Source organism: Trichechus manatus, unplaced genomic scaffold, assembly GCF_000243295.1.
Source record: "Trichechus manatus latirostris isolate Lorelei unplaced genomic scaffold, TriManLat1.0 scaffold00021, whole genome shotgun sequence".
NCBI classification, from domain to species: Eukaryota; Metazoa; Chordata; class Mammalia; order Sirenia; family Trichechidae; genus Trichechus; species Trichechus manatus.
This window is the reverse complement of record NW_004443957.1, coordinates 21,253,061-21,267,319: the sequence shown is the minus strand read 5'-3', so window position 1 is coordinate 21,267,319 and position 14,259 is coordinate 21,253,061. Positions and strand designations below refer to the sequence as shown.

The following is a 14,259-nucleotide window of genomic DNA, read 5'->3' as shown; positions in this document are numbered from 1 at the left end:
GATGGTTTGGTCTTGACGGGGTTTAAACTGCTTCAATGCCGGCATGAACTGTGAAGACAGAAGGACATAGTATTGTTCAGGCTTGGCATAGGGAGGAAACCATGCTCAGAGCAGAGTGTGAGGGGACCCCTGGAGTGGGACGGAACTTTTTGAGAATTTGGCAGGAGAAGAAAGAAGAGCAAAGGGCAGGAAAAGCCCTGCTTCTGAGAGCCATGTCCAAGAGAGAAGGGCAAGGACAGAGGATGAGACAAACTCAGAAAGTGATGCCGGCGCACAGGCCAAACAACAGGGGCGGCAGGAGGGAGTCAGAGGGGAAAATAGCGGCAGGACTCAGGAGGCTTAAAGTGGGAGTGGCAACAACCTGGCCAGTAAAGCGACTATTTTATACTTTAAACCTGCAACCATGGAAGGGATTGAATGGCCATTGAACTGAACGGGATTTTAAATGGATTTATAAGGAACACTTAATTTTTCCATGCCCTCAATGCCTCTGCTGGAGTCGTGCGTCTGACTCTTCCCTGCACAAGGCCAGGAGAGCAGAGAACCCCTCCCTGCTGGGACAGATGCAGGGCCCAGACAGGACACAGAGGAGGCAGGATACAGGAGCAGGAGGCCAGCTTCGGGTGAGGCAAATCGGTCCCTCCCTGCCCGCAGAGGGAATCCAAGGAGGTGGCGACGGGAAACCCTGCGCGCTCCGTCTGGTGACCAGACGTACCTTTCCTGGCTCTGGGAGGCGGCTCACAGCCCCAGCCAGCGTGCGCTGACGCGGCGCAGCCTGCAGCTGCCGGGGGGCGGCGCTGTGCTGGGCTGAGCGGGGCCTCATCCCGGTCTGGGAGCAGAAGGCCTCTCTGGAGCCCGGCTGCGGAGTAAGCTACAGGAGCCCTGGACGCCCTCCAACTCCTTGAGTCACTGTAGCGGCAGCCTTTGACTTTCCCAGGGTGCTGTTCCACACATCTAAGGCCCCTCCTGTCGGAGCTCCACATCTCTGGCCTGGCCTGTTTGGCTGCTCACCCAGGGAAGGAGGTTGGAGGGCTGCTTCTAAGACACGACGCCCCTTAGGGCAGAGCTTCCCAGGAATAACCGCAGCTAACGTTATTATGTGCCAAAGTGAAAAGTGCTTCCTTAATGGGTGCCAATACTACATGAACTCTAAGAAAACTCGTTGCCGTCGAGTCGATTCCGACTCAGAGCCACCACGAAGGAGTAGAGCTGCCACAGAGGGTTTCCAAGCAGCGCCTGGTGGATTCAAACTTCCGATCTTTAGGTTAGCAGCCATGGCTCTTAACCACTACCCCACCAGGGTTTCCCTGAACTCTAAGAGGTAGGAACTATTGTCAATCCCTATTTTTCGGATGAGGCAATAGCTAAGTGATTTGCCTGAGGTATTAAGTGGCCCAGGAGTCAGACTGTGGCAGTCACATTTCACCCACGCCGAACCGCATCCACCGCAAAGCTGCTTGTGGATAATGACTTGTTTTCTCATTAACATCTAATCTCTCTCTCACTCTCTCTCACACACACACATCTGATAAACGGGTTCACAGTCCCAACCCCTATGTCTACTTCCCACCTATGAAATCTCACATGCTGATTATTCAGCTGGTCAGACTGTAGATTCTCAGATGACATTTTGTTGGAGGCCGGGCTGTTGGATATTGTATTAATGAGGATCAATAATAGATTTCTGGGAGCAAGCTAACAGTTTCATTTAGAATGCTTCTCCCATTTCACAACTGGTGCCTTGATTTTTGTGGCTGGAGCGGTTCAGACACAGTTGAAATCCTTCACTGTCTTTTTTTTCCTCTTAAACTTGATTTACTCACTGCCCCCCTTTTAATTCTTGCATAAAAAATTGGAACTGTAGCCCAAAATGTTGCATTAAGATTACACAGAGATGGGAGTAAAAATTACTTCCTCTGAGAAGCCCATGATAAACTGCTTAGAGAAAGGCTGGGCGGGAGGCCCTACAACTGGTTCTCCCAGATGGCACCCAAGCCCTAGCCACATCCACTCCTCTTTTCTTAATGGTCAGCTGGTGCTTTTCCAAGGAACCCCTGTGGGCTGGCAGAGCCCATAGGTCAGAAGTGAATTCAAACCCTAGGTGGGAAGCTGACCCACAATGTAATTGTGATCGTTGTGGCTCTGCTTCATCTCTGAGATGAAAATCATGCTCAGGAGGATAGGGAGCAGTGCTACGATCTGCAGAATGTTTCTTAGAGACATTAAAGAACAGACCAGATGTTCCTCTGACCAAGATTGCTTGTGTGGATGCATGTGAGTGGGAGAGTGGGGATCAAGCCAACAGATTCAGGGGATTCTCTCCAGCTCCACGAAGCCATGAATGAGTCTGTCCAGAAACTCTCCTCGAGACACACCTGGTGAGGCTGGATAATTCAGAGCTCTGCCACTAGCCCTGGGCTACTTGCTTAACTGCTCTGAGCCTCATCTCCCATTTCTGTCATATGAGGGAGCTGACCACAGGACTTCTAAGATGCCTGCCAACTCAAGAAAATGTTGAATGAAGTAGATTCCTCTGTTAAATAAGTGACTGCTCCCATGCAGGGCTCTACTGTAGGTTGTCACTTGGGTAGACTGTTGAGAAGTCACACCCAATGATGGGTTCCAAATTCTAAGTCTAAAATAATCTAAATTTGCTGCCTCCTATTTGGTCTGGTGATTTATGTGGAAACACTTTAATTTTTCTAACTTTAACTTGAAGTACAACTACATCTGTAAAGTAGCTTCTGGTTTCACCACAAGAGGGACCACACTGTTGTTAAACTATAAAACCAAACCTGTTGCCATCGAGTTGATTCTGACTCACGATGACGTTGTTAGGTGCTGCCAATTTCGATTCATATTGACCCCATGTGACAGAGTAGAGCTGCTCCATAGGGCTTTGTAAGCTGTAATCTTTATGGGAGCAGATAACCAAGTCTTTCTCCCACAGAGCCGCTGAGTGGGTTTGAACCACCAACCTTTTGGTTAGCAGTCAATCACTTAACTGTTGTGCCAGCAGGGCTCTTTGGGACCAAGTTAGAAGCATGTAAATTGGTGGTGACTGTGTGCTGAAAATTAAATGTTATCAAGGCTGATTTGAGACAAAGTTAAATCACTCTTTCTGGTATTTTCTTCTCCTTTGAACACCTCTCTTTAACTCTTCCTTTGCTCTGTGCAGCCGCTATCTCAAGTCCTCACTGCCATCTCTTCCAAAAACTTTCTTTCATGACTGTGGAAAAAATTAGTCGTGCACCCCCGTAAGAAGACATTATTCTTTTGTGGCAGAGATGGTAATGCTTACCAACTATTCCAGGTGTTCTCCTACATTTCCCAGCCTCCCCTGCACTTACACTGGGGCATATGGCTAGTTCTGAACAATGGACTGCGGGTGGAAATGACATGTGTCACTTTGATCTAAGGCAGTTAGGTACAGTTATGAGTTCTCCATACTCTCTTTATCATCACTGTGACTTGAAGCACAAAATGGAGATGGTGGAGTTGCAAGATGGAGGCCGCCTGGGTCCTTTAAGTACTGCTAGAGGAAAGCCATTAAGAGAGCTGCCTGACTCGCACCACAGTGTGTGACATGAATATAAAACTAAGTTACTGAGATTTCACAGTTTATTACTTCAGCCTAATCTATCTTCCGGAGGTATTTCATTTTAAGAGAGATCCTAGAGGAAATGCAAAACACGATGGAAATAATTTCTCATAGTGGAATTGTAGGCATCTAAGAAGTCTGGGGTCTGAGGACCTCGGTACTATTGAAATCAAGGCATACAAGCAATACTGTATGTCTTATAACAGCCCTGTGGTGCATGAAGATTTTGAAAGTACTCAAAGAAGGAAATTTTAAGATATTCCTTCCGGTATGTCTAGAAGCCAATCTAGTTTCTAGACAGAAGGAAAACAAGGGAACCCATTTTCTAGAATGATCTTGAAAAAATAGTCACCTAGTGCCAAAGAAGAAAATCCCTTACTTTTCCTGCTTCATTCCATATTATCAATTTCCTATTATTAAAATAACTATTTGGCTCTTTCTTTCCAAAATCCCATATGGCTCCAGAAATTAAATACTTTGGGTCCATCTAGGAATCCATTGAACAATAATCCCAGGAACTTTTTGGGAACAATATGGTAAATGACAATAAAAGTTATATCTATAAAGTTACAAAATAACTGTTTGGTCAATTCTGTAAAAATGCAGCATTCTATTCCACCCAGCCCCACAACCCGTTTAGCTCCAATTTTCTCTCTACAATGCTTTGTGTGTCTATTGAGTGAAGCCGGCCTCAGTGTGAATGCCTTTTGGGAAGACCCGTCTCTCCTCCCTCCACAGAAATCCCCTGGCTTCCAGAACCCCACAGAAGGTTTCAAGAATTATGCAGGTGGGTGCAATCAGAGAATGGGAGAAAGGCTGTCAGAAAGACAGCAGAGATCACCTCGGATCCTCACATAAGTCGGACTTAAAGTGTTGCACTGCATGACTCTTAAGAATAGCAATCTAGAAAGGCATTGTATCTGATTGCAGCTTCGTAGGAATGTCATTCTTTTCCCCAAATGTTCATGGCAGTGGATAGGCTCCCCTCCTGACATTGCCACTGGCTTTCCCTCTGTCCCTCTGATCAACCCAGAGTGGCTTCCAAAGAGTGTATTGACAAATGGGGAGCCCAGAACCCACCTAATTAATAGTCCAGATACAATCCCTCTGGGTCTGGTAGCAAATGCCAACCAAGTCCCACCAGTTTATTAATTTAACCAAAAGGTAAACAGATGATGGAGATGCAGAATGACAAGCATGCGAGCAGCTAAAAGCATTACCCGGCTGTCCACCAGGAAACAAATTTAAGACATTTAAAGTGGCATTAAATAAATGAAGCTATTTTTATCTACTTGGAATTTCCATTGTCTTTAAAAAAGGAAAATATATATATATATGTATATTTTTTACATTGCAGTATACAAATCTAGACTCTACCTATACAGTATAAATACACAGGGTGAGCACATGGGCACAACACATATGCCTTGGTAGGCACACCCCAAACCAGGCTGACAGTTCTGTATCTTCTTTTCAACCTTCAAACCAAAAAAAAAAAAGTCGAGATGAGGCTACATTTGACTTCACTCTCTGAGATGTCTGCCACCTGGCCATCTCTCCTCCAAGCACAGAAGCACATATCAGATAAGCCTCGCAAACAGAAGAAAGTGCTTTACGACCAACTGAAGCCCAGTCTGATCTCCTAGAAAGACCAAAAGGAAATCTGACGCCTTTCTGGCTCATTCTTTGGTCCTTTGCCACAAATCTCTAAACTTTCCCTGGTGTTTCTTACAGATTTTGTATGGCTATTTATGTAATATAAATCCCACACAATTTTTGGGAGCTGTATCACAGTTACAAAAAAGGAAAAGCTCCATGTTACAACCTGCACTTCATAATCTGGGTTTGCTGTCTTTATTTTTGGAATAAAAAGTGGTATTTTGAGAATTTTTTCTTAAAAAGGACAACATTCTGAAAGTGCTTCTTATCCATGTCAACGTCCCACATATGGCTTTTTAGTTCCAACCCCAGCACTGCTCAGATTTGGAAGGGAAAGCGTAATGGTGTTACTGTAGACAAAAATGTCACTGAACAGTGACACTGTGCTAGCAAGTGTGGGGACATTAAAAAAAAAAATTATTGATTTCATCTGGAAGATGGTACCTCTTTAAGAAATGATTTAGATGATATATGCAGCCCCATTTTTCCCCCATGACTAGGCACAGTAATGCTATAAAAGTTAATAAGTAAAATAGGACACTGCTATCAGCAAGGAACATCTTCAGAGGGGCTATTAACAGGGCAATCACTGTTCAGAAATCTTTCACAGACTCACAATGATCCAACACAGTCGGTCACAGTAGAAAGTTCTACACCTGAGGAACAAAGTGCACACAATAAAGAGGTGCTACGATCCAGACGGCAGAAGACTCCAGACATACTGTTTTACATGCAGAAGGCATTCGGACAAGGCGATGAAGTAGTGGCATTCCAAGACAAATGACAGTCCAAACGCATCACGATTCTTTTGCGCTTTCTATTGTGGCTGATAAGTTACCAAAGAACATGGCTATTTGTGCAATAGTGATTGTGGTATATTCTTTAAGGGGGAAAACAGAAATGTGACGCCGGCGGGTCTGAGTGGGCCCCTGAAGCTCCTCCTTGCCCTCCCTGGGGTAGCAGAACGTGACAGGCACAGGCAGAGGGAGAAGGCCATTGGCTCATCCAAACCCTTTCCAAAGTGGCCTTTCATTCAGCCCGTGGCAGGTCCAGCCTCTGCAGTTGTTTTTTTTCTGGTGACACTTGATTGATAAAGTATTCCTCTCCCTTTATAAAGCTTGGAGTTCTTGTAATACTGGCACAAAGGACACTCTGCATTCCTAGGATTGATTCCGTTTACTTAGAAGGTATGAGACTAGGTTCTCAGTTCCTTTTTTTCCCTGTAAGTGACCTAAACTTTCCAGGCCATTGTGCAAATTTGTTTTTCCATAGTCCAGAATATCCCATAAAGTCCCTCGTATATATACACACACATATCAAATATGTGTATGTATACATATATATACATATATATTTATAAATGTGGATAATTTTGTGTTCCAGTCTCAAATAGATCAAAGAGAATCAGTGAATCTCTTCATGGCAAACTCATTTCCTATTTCCCCACAATGCCTATCATAGTGCCTTACACACAGTAGGTACTCAATAAATATCTGTTGACTTCACCAGTGATCCTCTAACACTGGATGGTAGCTGCAATCACGACCCCCTGTTCTTAGCCCCACTCTGACTTTGGCAAGCAAGGGCCATTGGGTCCCTCTCTTCAGAGGGTGATTTTGCTGTGCCTGTTGCTCCAGCAGCCCCGTTTAGCTGTCCTGGGCAATGTCAAGCTGGTCCGGCTACGCAGTTTCACTTGTTCCTCCATGGTGCTCTTTTTGCGTAAAATGAAGTCAAAGTTCACTTGGCTGTTCATAGCATAAAAGACATTTGCAGAGTCTGGGATCACTAGCTCTGAAAAAGATAAGGGAAGAGAAGGTAGTCAGCCTTGTAGCTCAGCCCAGCGCTGACAGCGGCAGATGGAAACCTGGCCCAGACACAAGTTGGGACTATCGCCCTTTGTCCCTGGAATTTGAACTGAACCAATGACCATCCCCTCCTCCCCCCCGAAAAATGATCCCAACAACTTCTCAATCCCAACAGCAACAACAACAAAACAAATGCAAATAAGATTTTAAAAAATCAGCCTATGAACTAAATGTTCAAATACAGAATGTTATATAGCTAGAAGAAAATGTGGTAGAAAACAGAGGTCAGAAGTTAAATGACATTCCCAAGATCACAGCTAGTAAGCAGAACTGACATTAGAACCCAGGTTTCCTTCCTCCCACAGCCCATTTTCTGCTCTACTATGCAGCTTTTCTCAGAGACTATGAACGATGAAAAAAAAAATTAGAACCCAACCTACAGAGTTTTCCAGAATACTTTCATTGGAAAATCAAAATATTTTTGAAGTAATCCAACATGAAACTGGTATTTTATTCCATTTATGTCCTTGCCTTGTTAAGGCCCTGTATTTTAATATTAAACAGTATCCATATAAGACAGTGAGTATCTGCTAACATTTAAACTATTTTCAACTTCAATGATTCCCAACTAGATATCTGCAATTTCTTAGAACTGTTCTAAGTGTAATATGAAATGATCAAAGCAAAGTTATTTTTAATTGACTTCTATTTTTTAAAAAAGGTATATGGTATTTAGCACTCTGGGGTAATGGGTATCTTAAAAAAACAAACAGTGAATTAAAAAGGTAAAATATGCAGTGGCTGTAGGGTGGAGCAGGCAACCAGCAGAGGCCTGGATTGAATGAACCTTCAGTTAACTTCCAGCACTGAGATCTTACAGCAAGACTGGCTGCGACCATGCTCTAAATGGCTCTTGTACATTCTTCGCACAAATGTTTCATAAGGAATAACCCCCTTAAGGTGTCTCCATGCTTCTTCCCATGTATTCCCAAGTCAATAATATTACATTTCACAGCTATACATGACTTAGCATCTCCCCAAAGCACTTTCCTGTACATTATTTCCTGTTATCTTCACAATCGCCCTGTGAGGTATGAGGAACAAGTAGGGTATCATCTACATTTAACTAATTAAGAACAAAGGCCTGAGGAGATCAGGTGGCTGGCCTAAGACCACACAGCTGGTGAGTAGCAGTGCTGGGCCTGGAGGCTGCAACGCAGGACTCCCGGACCTTCAGACCCGCCGGCCTCACCTCAGTCTGTGTTGTGAGCTTGGCATTTCTGTGCAACATGGTAAAACTCAGAAGACCATGTGTCGGGGTGAGAATTTTAACTGTAACAACATTAAAAGGCATTTTATAACTGAGAGAGGTTTGCTCCACAACCTAGGGTTCAGCTGAGTGAATCAGAAAACTTCCGAAGAAGTATTTGAAATTGAAAGAAGAAATTGAAATAATTTTCTGAGAGGCTATATGTTTTTCATGTCTAGGAGAAGGTACTACTCTAATTCAGCTACCTTCCTCTTGGCCCCGGATGGAGCCCTGAGTAATTCGTTGGCCAAACAGAGCGAGAATTGCTGCTCCTGTCTCATACCCCCAACTTGCAAAATTCTTCTTTTCCTTTATAGGGGGCTGCGTGTTGGTGAACAGAGTCCTACATTAAGATGCTTGCAATGGTCAGTACTGGACCGTCAGCAGACCAGGCTGGCCTCAGTCAAAAACATATATGGCCCCTTCTTCATTTGGAGGAGATTTCTCCTGGCTGAGTCACTTCCTATAATATGACAGAGGAATAGTCTACCAGCCTGTTTTCTCCTCTCTACAAACATAACCCCAATACAAATTAGAAAACAGATATATTCGGGGGGATTATTTGCCAAAAGAATCTACAGAAAAATAAATCCCTTAAGTAGTTCCCAGGGGTACTGATGTGTTTCCTAGGTCACTAGCTGCTCTCCTAAATAAGTGTGAGGTTCAGAAACTTCAAATTCTGTTGTCAGAAGCTTTGCTACATAGAGATCAATCATGAATAAAGATAAAGTAACTCATACATGATTAACTAAAACAATGAGAAATTATTATTAGAATTGCTAAATTTCAGGTTCATATACAACTCTGAAACACATAATTAGGTAAAGGAGATGTGTGGTCAGAAAAAACTAAAAATGAATGATTAAAACCCCATACTCAGTTCCATTACAAAAAGACCTTGTATCCATTTTCTGGCTTCCAGAACTGAGGAGCAGCATAAAGACGCTGCTAGCAGCTTGCCATGATGAGGAACACATGCCCCACCTTTGTCCTCCGAGATGACCTGCACCAGCTCGTACTCTTCGGCCGGGTCCGAGTCCAGATTGTGCTTCAGCATTGCTCTCTGGATCACGGCAGGGGTTTTATCCTGGCTCGTCAGCTGGAAAGACAATGAAAGGGTTTTTGAGGTATTTACCTTCATGTCTCCTGGAAAATTCTCCTGAACCTCTTCTTGCCATCTTGTGCTGTGCAAGCCTTTCCAGGGAGGCAGGGCCCAAGGAATGAGAATGCGGCCAGGAACCAGCACTCCTGGGTTCTAGTCCTGGCTCCTCCCTCAGGAGCCAAAGGATGATGAGAAAGTCACTCAATCTCTTAGAGTCAAGGTGTCGTCCACTATTAAAATGGAGAGGACACTCTTGCCTTACCCATCTCTCCCACACTGGTTGAAGTTCAATGAAAGAATACAAATGAGGGTATTGTGAAAACTGGAAAGCATTATTAGTCCTGGGCTGAAATTATCCTCACATGTTCACAGCTGCTATTATTAGCACTGGTCACGACCTGTGGGACAGAAATGGCCATAGTCCTGCTCACGGACCATTTCAGAAAGCACAAGGACCCAATGACCCAGCAATCCCACTCCTAGGTAGTAACCAAGAAAGATGAAAACATACATGTACGAAAGGACTTGTACACAAATGTTCATAGCAGACTTATTCATAACAGCCAAAAACTGGAATCAACTTGAATCTCCATCAACAGAAGGTAGACAGCAGAAAGAAACTGGAGTATATTCACAACAGAGTATTACTTAGCAATAAAAGAAACTAACAACTGATACACCTAACAGTGTGGATGAATCTCAAAAGCATCACGTTGAACAGAAGAAACCAGACTCAAAACATTACATACTGCAGCAGTTTATTCTTACAAGAGCAAGCAAAGCTAATTTATGGTGTTAGAAAATTTATCTCAGAGTTAAGGAGGGACTGACTGGAAGGGACAAGGGAACTTTCGGGGGAGGTGGGGGGCGGCTGTTGGAAATGTTCTTTATCAAGATTTGTGCGGTGCTACACAGATGTACATAGTTATTAAAATCCAAAGAACCAAATGCTTAGGATCTGTGTATTTAATTGTATGTAAATTAGTCTTTAATAAAAATCAGCTTCGAAGTGTTTAAAATAATAAATCTAAAAAAATTTTTTAAAGCACAAGGTTCTCCACATCCCTAATTCTGACTTTCTCCCTCTCGTCTCTGCCCACCAGCCAACTATTTGCAGGGTGTTCAGTACACCATGAAAAGAGGGATGACTTTCATACCATTCATTGAGTATTTCTTCAAATTTGAAAGAAAGCAAATGAAAACAAAGATTCTTCACTTAAAAATAAAAGCCCTTATCTCCAGGAGGTAAGAGGACATCAAAGAGAAAATTAAAAACAAAACAAAAGAGTCTAATTTTCCTCCCAGAAACGTTGTCCTTGTGAGCCTGAGGATGTCTGTGCCTAGAAGCATCCCTCTGGCCTGGGACCACAGGTGGCATTTGTGATTCAGTAAACAACATGCATTACAATGGGCTCCTTGTTAGCAACAAAGACCTTGCTCATTTGTCTATTACCAAAACATCTGGCATATCCATTTACAGGGGGAAAACAGGTGTACACAAAATTCTAAAGGAGAAAAATATGTTCCTTGACAGTCTAAAGGAAATACTCCCACAACTGGCTCAAACTGGACTTGTAGCATAAAGTTAAAAGAGAAAAAACATCACTTGGGGATGAATGAGAGGCTAACTTGGGTTTTAAGTTGTCTAATTTAAACTGCCTGTGTAAGGACAAAGCCAGGCTATCCCTATTTTCTTTACCTTAAACTTCCAGAGATGTGTCCAAATGACGATGGGACAGCCAAGGGCTTTCCTTGGATGTTTATTACTTTGTACCAAAATAGCTATCGATCACAATTCACATGAAGGGCTCAATCATGTGCCTTGAGCTGATATATGGAACTAGCATAATTCAACAGAAATATCTAAGTCACAGATATAATTTTAAATTTCTAGTCTACATTTAAAAAGTTTTTTGAAACGAATTAATTTTAATAATTTCATCCAATAGATCCAAAATATTATTTCAGCATACAATCAATATAAATATTACTGAAATATTTTACTTTTTTTGTACTAAATCTTCAAAATTTGGTGTGCATTTCACAGCACGTCTCTATTTGGACCAGCGCCATCACAAGTTCTCAGTAGCTGCTGTACTGGATGGTGGGTATTGAAGAGCGTATAGGAGTTTCCTTCATGCACATTAAGCAGGGAATGAAATGTTTATGGTCACAGAAGTCCGGGGAGCACAGGAGACTCTGGTTGACATAATGGAGACAAATATCACTTAGAAGGAGTGATGGGGATGATGGTATAGGACATTTACTTGCTGTCACTAAGGTGATGACTTTACAAGGATTTAAGTTTTCTTTCTCCTACTTCCTATGGAAGGACCTGGACTCAGATGACAGTAGTACTTTCTGCAACACAAGTTCTCTAGGCTATTGATTCTCAACAAGCAGTCTATAGCCCCTGTGGTTCCTGAAATCTTTTCAGTGGATCTGTGAAGTCAAAACTACTTTCATAGTAATACTAAGATGATTTGTCTTTTCACTTGTGTTGACATTTGCATTGTTGCGAAAGTAAAGTTAGATAAAATTACTGGCACCTTAGCACAAGTTAATGCAGTGGTTAGGTGCCACTGAGTTAATTTCAACTCACAGTGACCCCATGTGATAGAGTAGAACTGCCCCATATGGTATTCTAGACTGTTGAATCTTTACAGGAGCAGACCGCCAGGTCTTTCTCCTACGGAGCTGCTGGGTGGGTTCAAATAGCCAACTCTTCTGTTAGCAGTGGAGCACTTAACCATTGTACCACCAGAGCTCCTTCCTAACTATTCCCCCAAACCTCCCCAAATGAAACAAACCAACGTCATTGCCGTTGAGTCAATTCCGACTCACAGCGACCCTACAGGACAGAGTAGAACTGCCCCACAGGGTTTCCAAGGAGTAGCTCGTGGATTTGAACTGCCAACCTTTTGGGTAGCAGCTGAGCTCTTAACCACTGTGCCACCAGGGCTCCGCCTAACTATACCAGCAAGTATTAAATTCTTCAATATCTTGCAATCACAGTAAAAACAAAAGAAAGCCAGTTTCACTTAAGGATGTCCTTGATGAAACAGCAAAAATTACTAATTTTATTAACTCTTGACCTCTATTAGCATATTTGCTACATTTTGAATAATGATTTACCATCTCCCCTTTTGATTAAAAGCTGTTTAAAGGCAGAAATGTCTCAGTCATCTCCTTATCTCCAGAACCTAATCCAATGACCAATACCTTATAAATATTCAATAAATATTTTGTTCATTCAGTGAATGCTTTGGCAAAGCTCTTCTTTGAATGTCAAAAGACAATCCCTCCATACCAATTCTGCTATATTCAGAGCTAAGCTTAAAACATGAAGGGTGCCCTCAAAGAAGGAAAGTGATGAAGATGAGGAGAGATGAAGAATTAGCTGTGATTTTACTGCAAAGGAGAGTCTGCTTTTCAATATGTGATATAGTCTATAAAGAGACTATTCTTGAAATAAATATGCTATATATTACACACACAAGGTTATCGTCACCAGATGCTCTACACTATTCCAAAGACTGTCACTATTAAAACCATATTGGGGATTGTTTTCAGAACCATGCAGTTTACCAACAGTTAAGGAAGTCCAGCATCCTTTATTTATAAGCACAGTTCCTCACTGACCCAGACTGTGTTTCCCAGCTTGATCATCCACTTTATTAATTGATTTGATTCAGAGTGTCTAAAGGACAAAAATTTGACATCATGCAGTAAATTCCAAAGAATGCATGGGAAATTCAATTATAACTCCAGATATCTAATTCCACAGGAAGACTTCTAAGAAGATATGAAGCAGTGCATCTTCCCTATAATATTTATATAGTCATCTAAACTGACAGTTTTGAAAAGGGTGGCACTGACCTGGATGAATAAATTTTAGCATTTTTCTAAGTTGTGAAAACTATTTCCTGTGTGCTCTGTTGTTGTTGTTGGGTGCTGTCAAGTCGATTTCAACTCATACTGATCCCATGTGACAGAGGAGAACTGCCCCATAGGATTTTCTAGATTGAAATCTTTATGGGAGTAGATCATCAGGTCTTTTCTCCTGCAGAATCATCAGTGGGTTCAAATCTCTGGCCTTTCAATTAGCAGCTGAGACCTTAACCATTGCACCACCAAGGCTCCTTAAGTGCACTCTAAGTATGTATATTCATGTAAATATATCATTAATCTACAGCCAGGGAGATCTTGGTATTTATACATGTTGATTTTGTGTGAATGCATATATATGCTGATATTATACACAGGGGGTTAGCCTGAGTGGCTGACGACACAGACACAATCTAAATGGAAAAATTGCTCCTGGTCAGGATGAGCCCCTTACCATGATGCTTTTGTACATGTTGCCGTTGCTGTCTTCTATACTGATGCGGATTATGCAGGTGTCTTCGTTCTGTTGGTTGTAAACAGGAGGCAGCACTGTCGAGGTAATGGACGTCACAGAGACGGAGCGCTTGTGGATTTTAGGGTTGTTGTTGCAGGACGGAGGAGAGGAGAGGGGGTTGACTAAGGACGACATCCCTGAGGAAGTTGTGTCCATGGAATGGATGGAGGAACATGAGGAGGAGGATTCGGAGAGCTGGAAAAGTAAACACACCCCAGAAGAAACCAGAACTATTAGAACCTTGACCAAAAGAGTATGTTACCATTTTCAAAGCAGAGGTAGACTGAGACGGATAAATTTCAGTTATTTCCTCCACAGCAACCCACAGCACACAGGCATCATGTCCCTGGCGTATGTACTTCCTGTGTCAGATGCACTTCA

General features: G+C 42.6%; 1 protein-coding gene across 3 annotated transcripts in view; it reads right to left on the bottom strand.

The window, feature by feature from the left end:
- Positions 1 to 5,966: 5,966 nt before the first annotated feature.
- The window catches only part of RGL1 (ral guanine nucleotide dissociation stimulator like 1), a 206,644-nt gene continuing 198,351 nt past the window's right edge, over positions 5,967 to 14,259 (bottom strand). For all 3 annotated transcript variants that reach the window (XM_004372905.2, XM_004372906.2, XM_004372908.2), the window contains 3 exons: positions 13,819 to 14,073; positions 9,359 to 9,473; positions 5,967 to 7,051 (listed from right to left, as the gene is read on the bottom strand). In XM_004372905.2, coding sequence (XP_004372962.1) covers positions 6,864 to 7,051; positions 9,359 to 9,473; positions 13,819 to 14,073 — 558 coding nt within the window. In that variant the 3' untranslated portion in view covers positions 5,967 to 6,863. The remainder of the gene's footprint in view (positions 7,052 to 9,358; positions 9,474 to 13,818; positions 14,074 to 14,259) is intronic.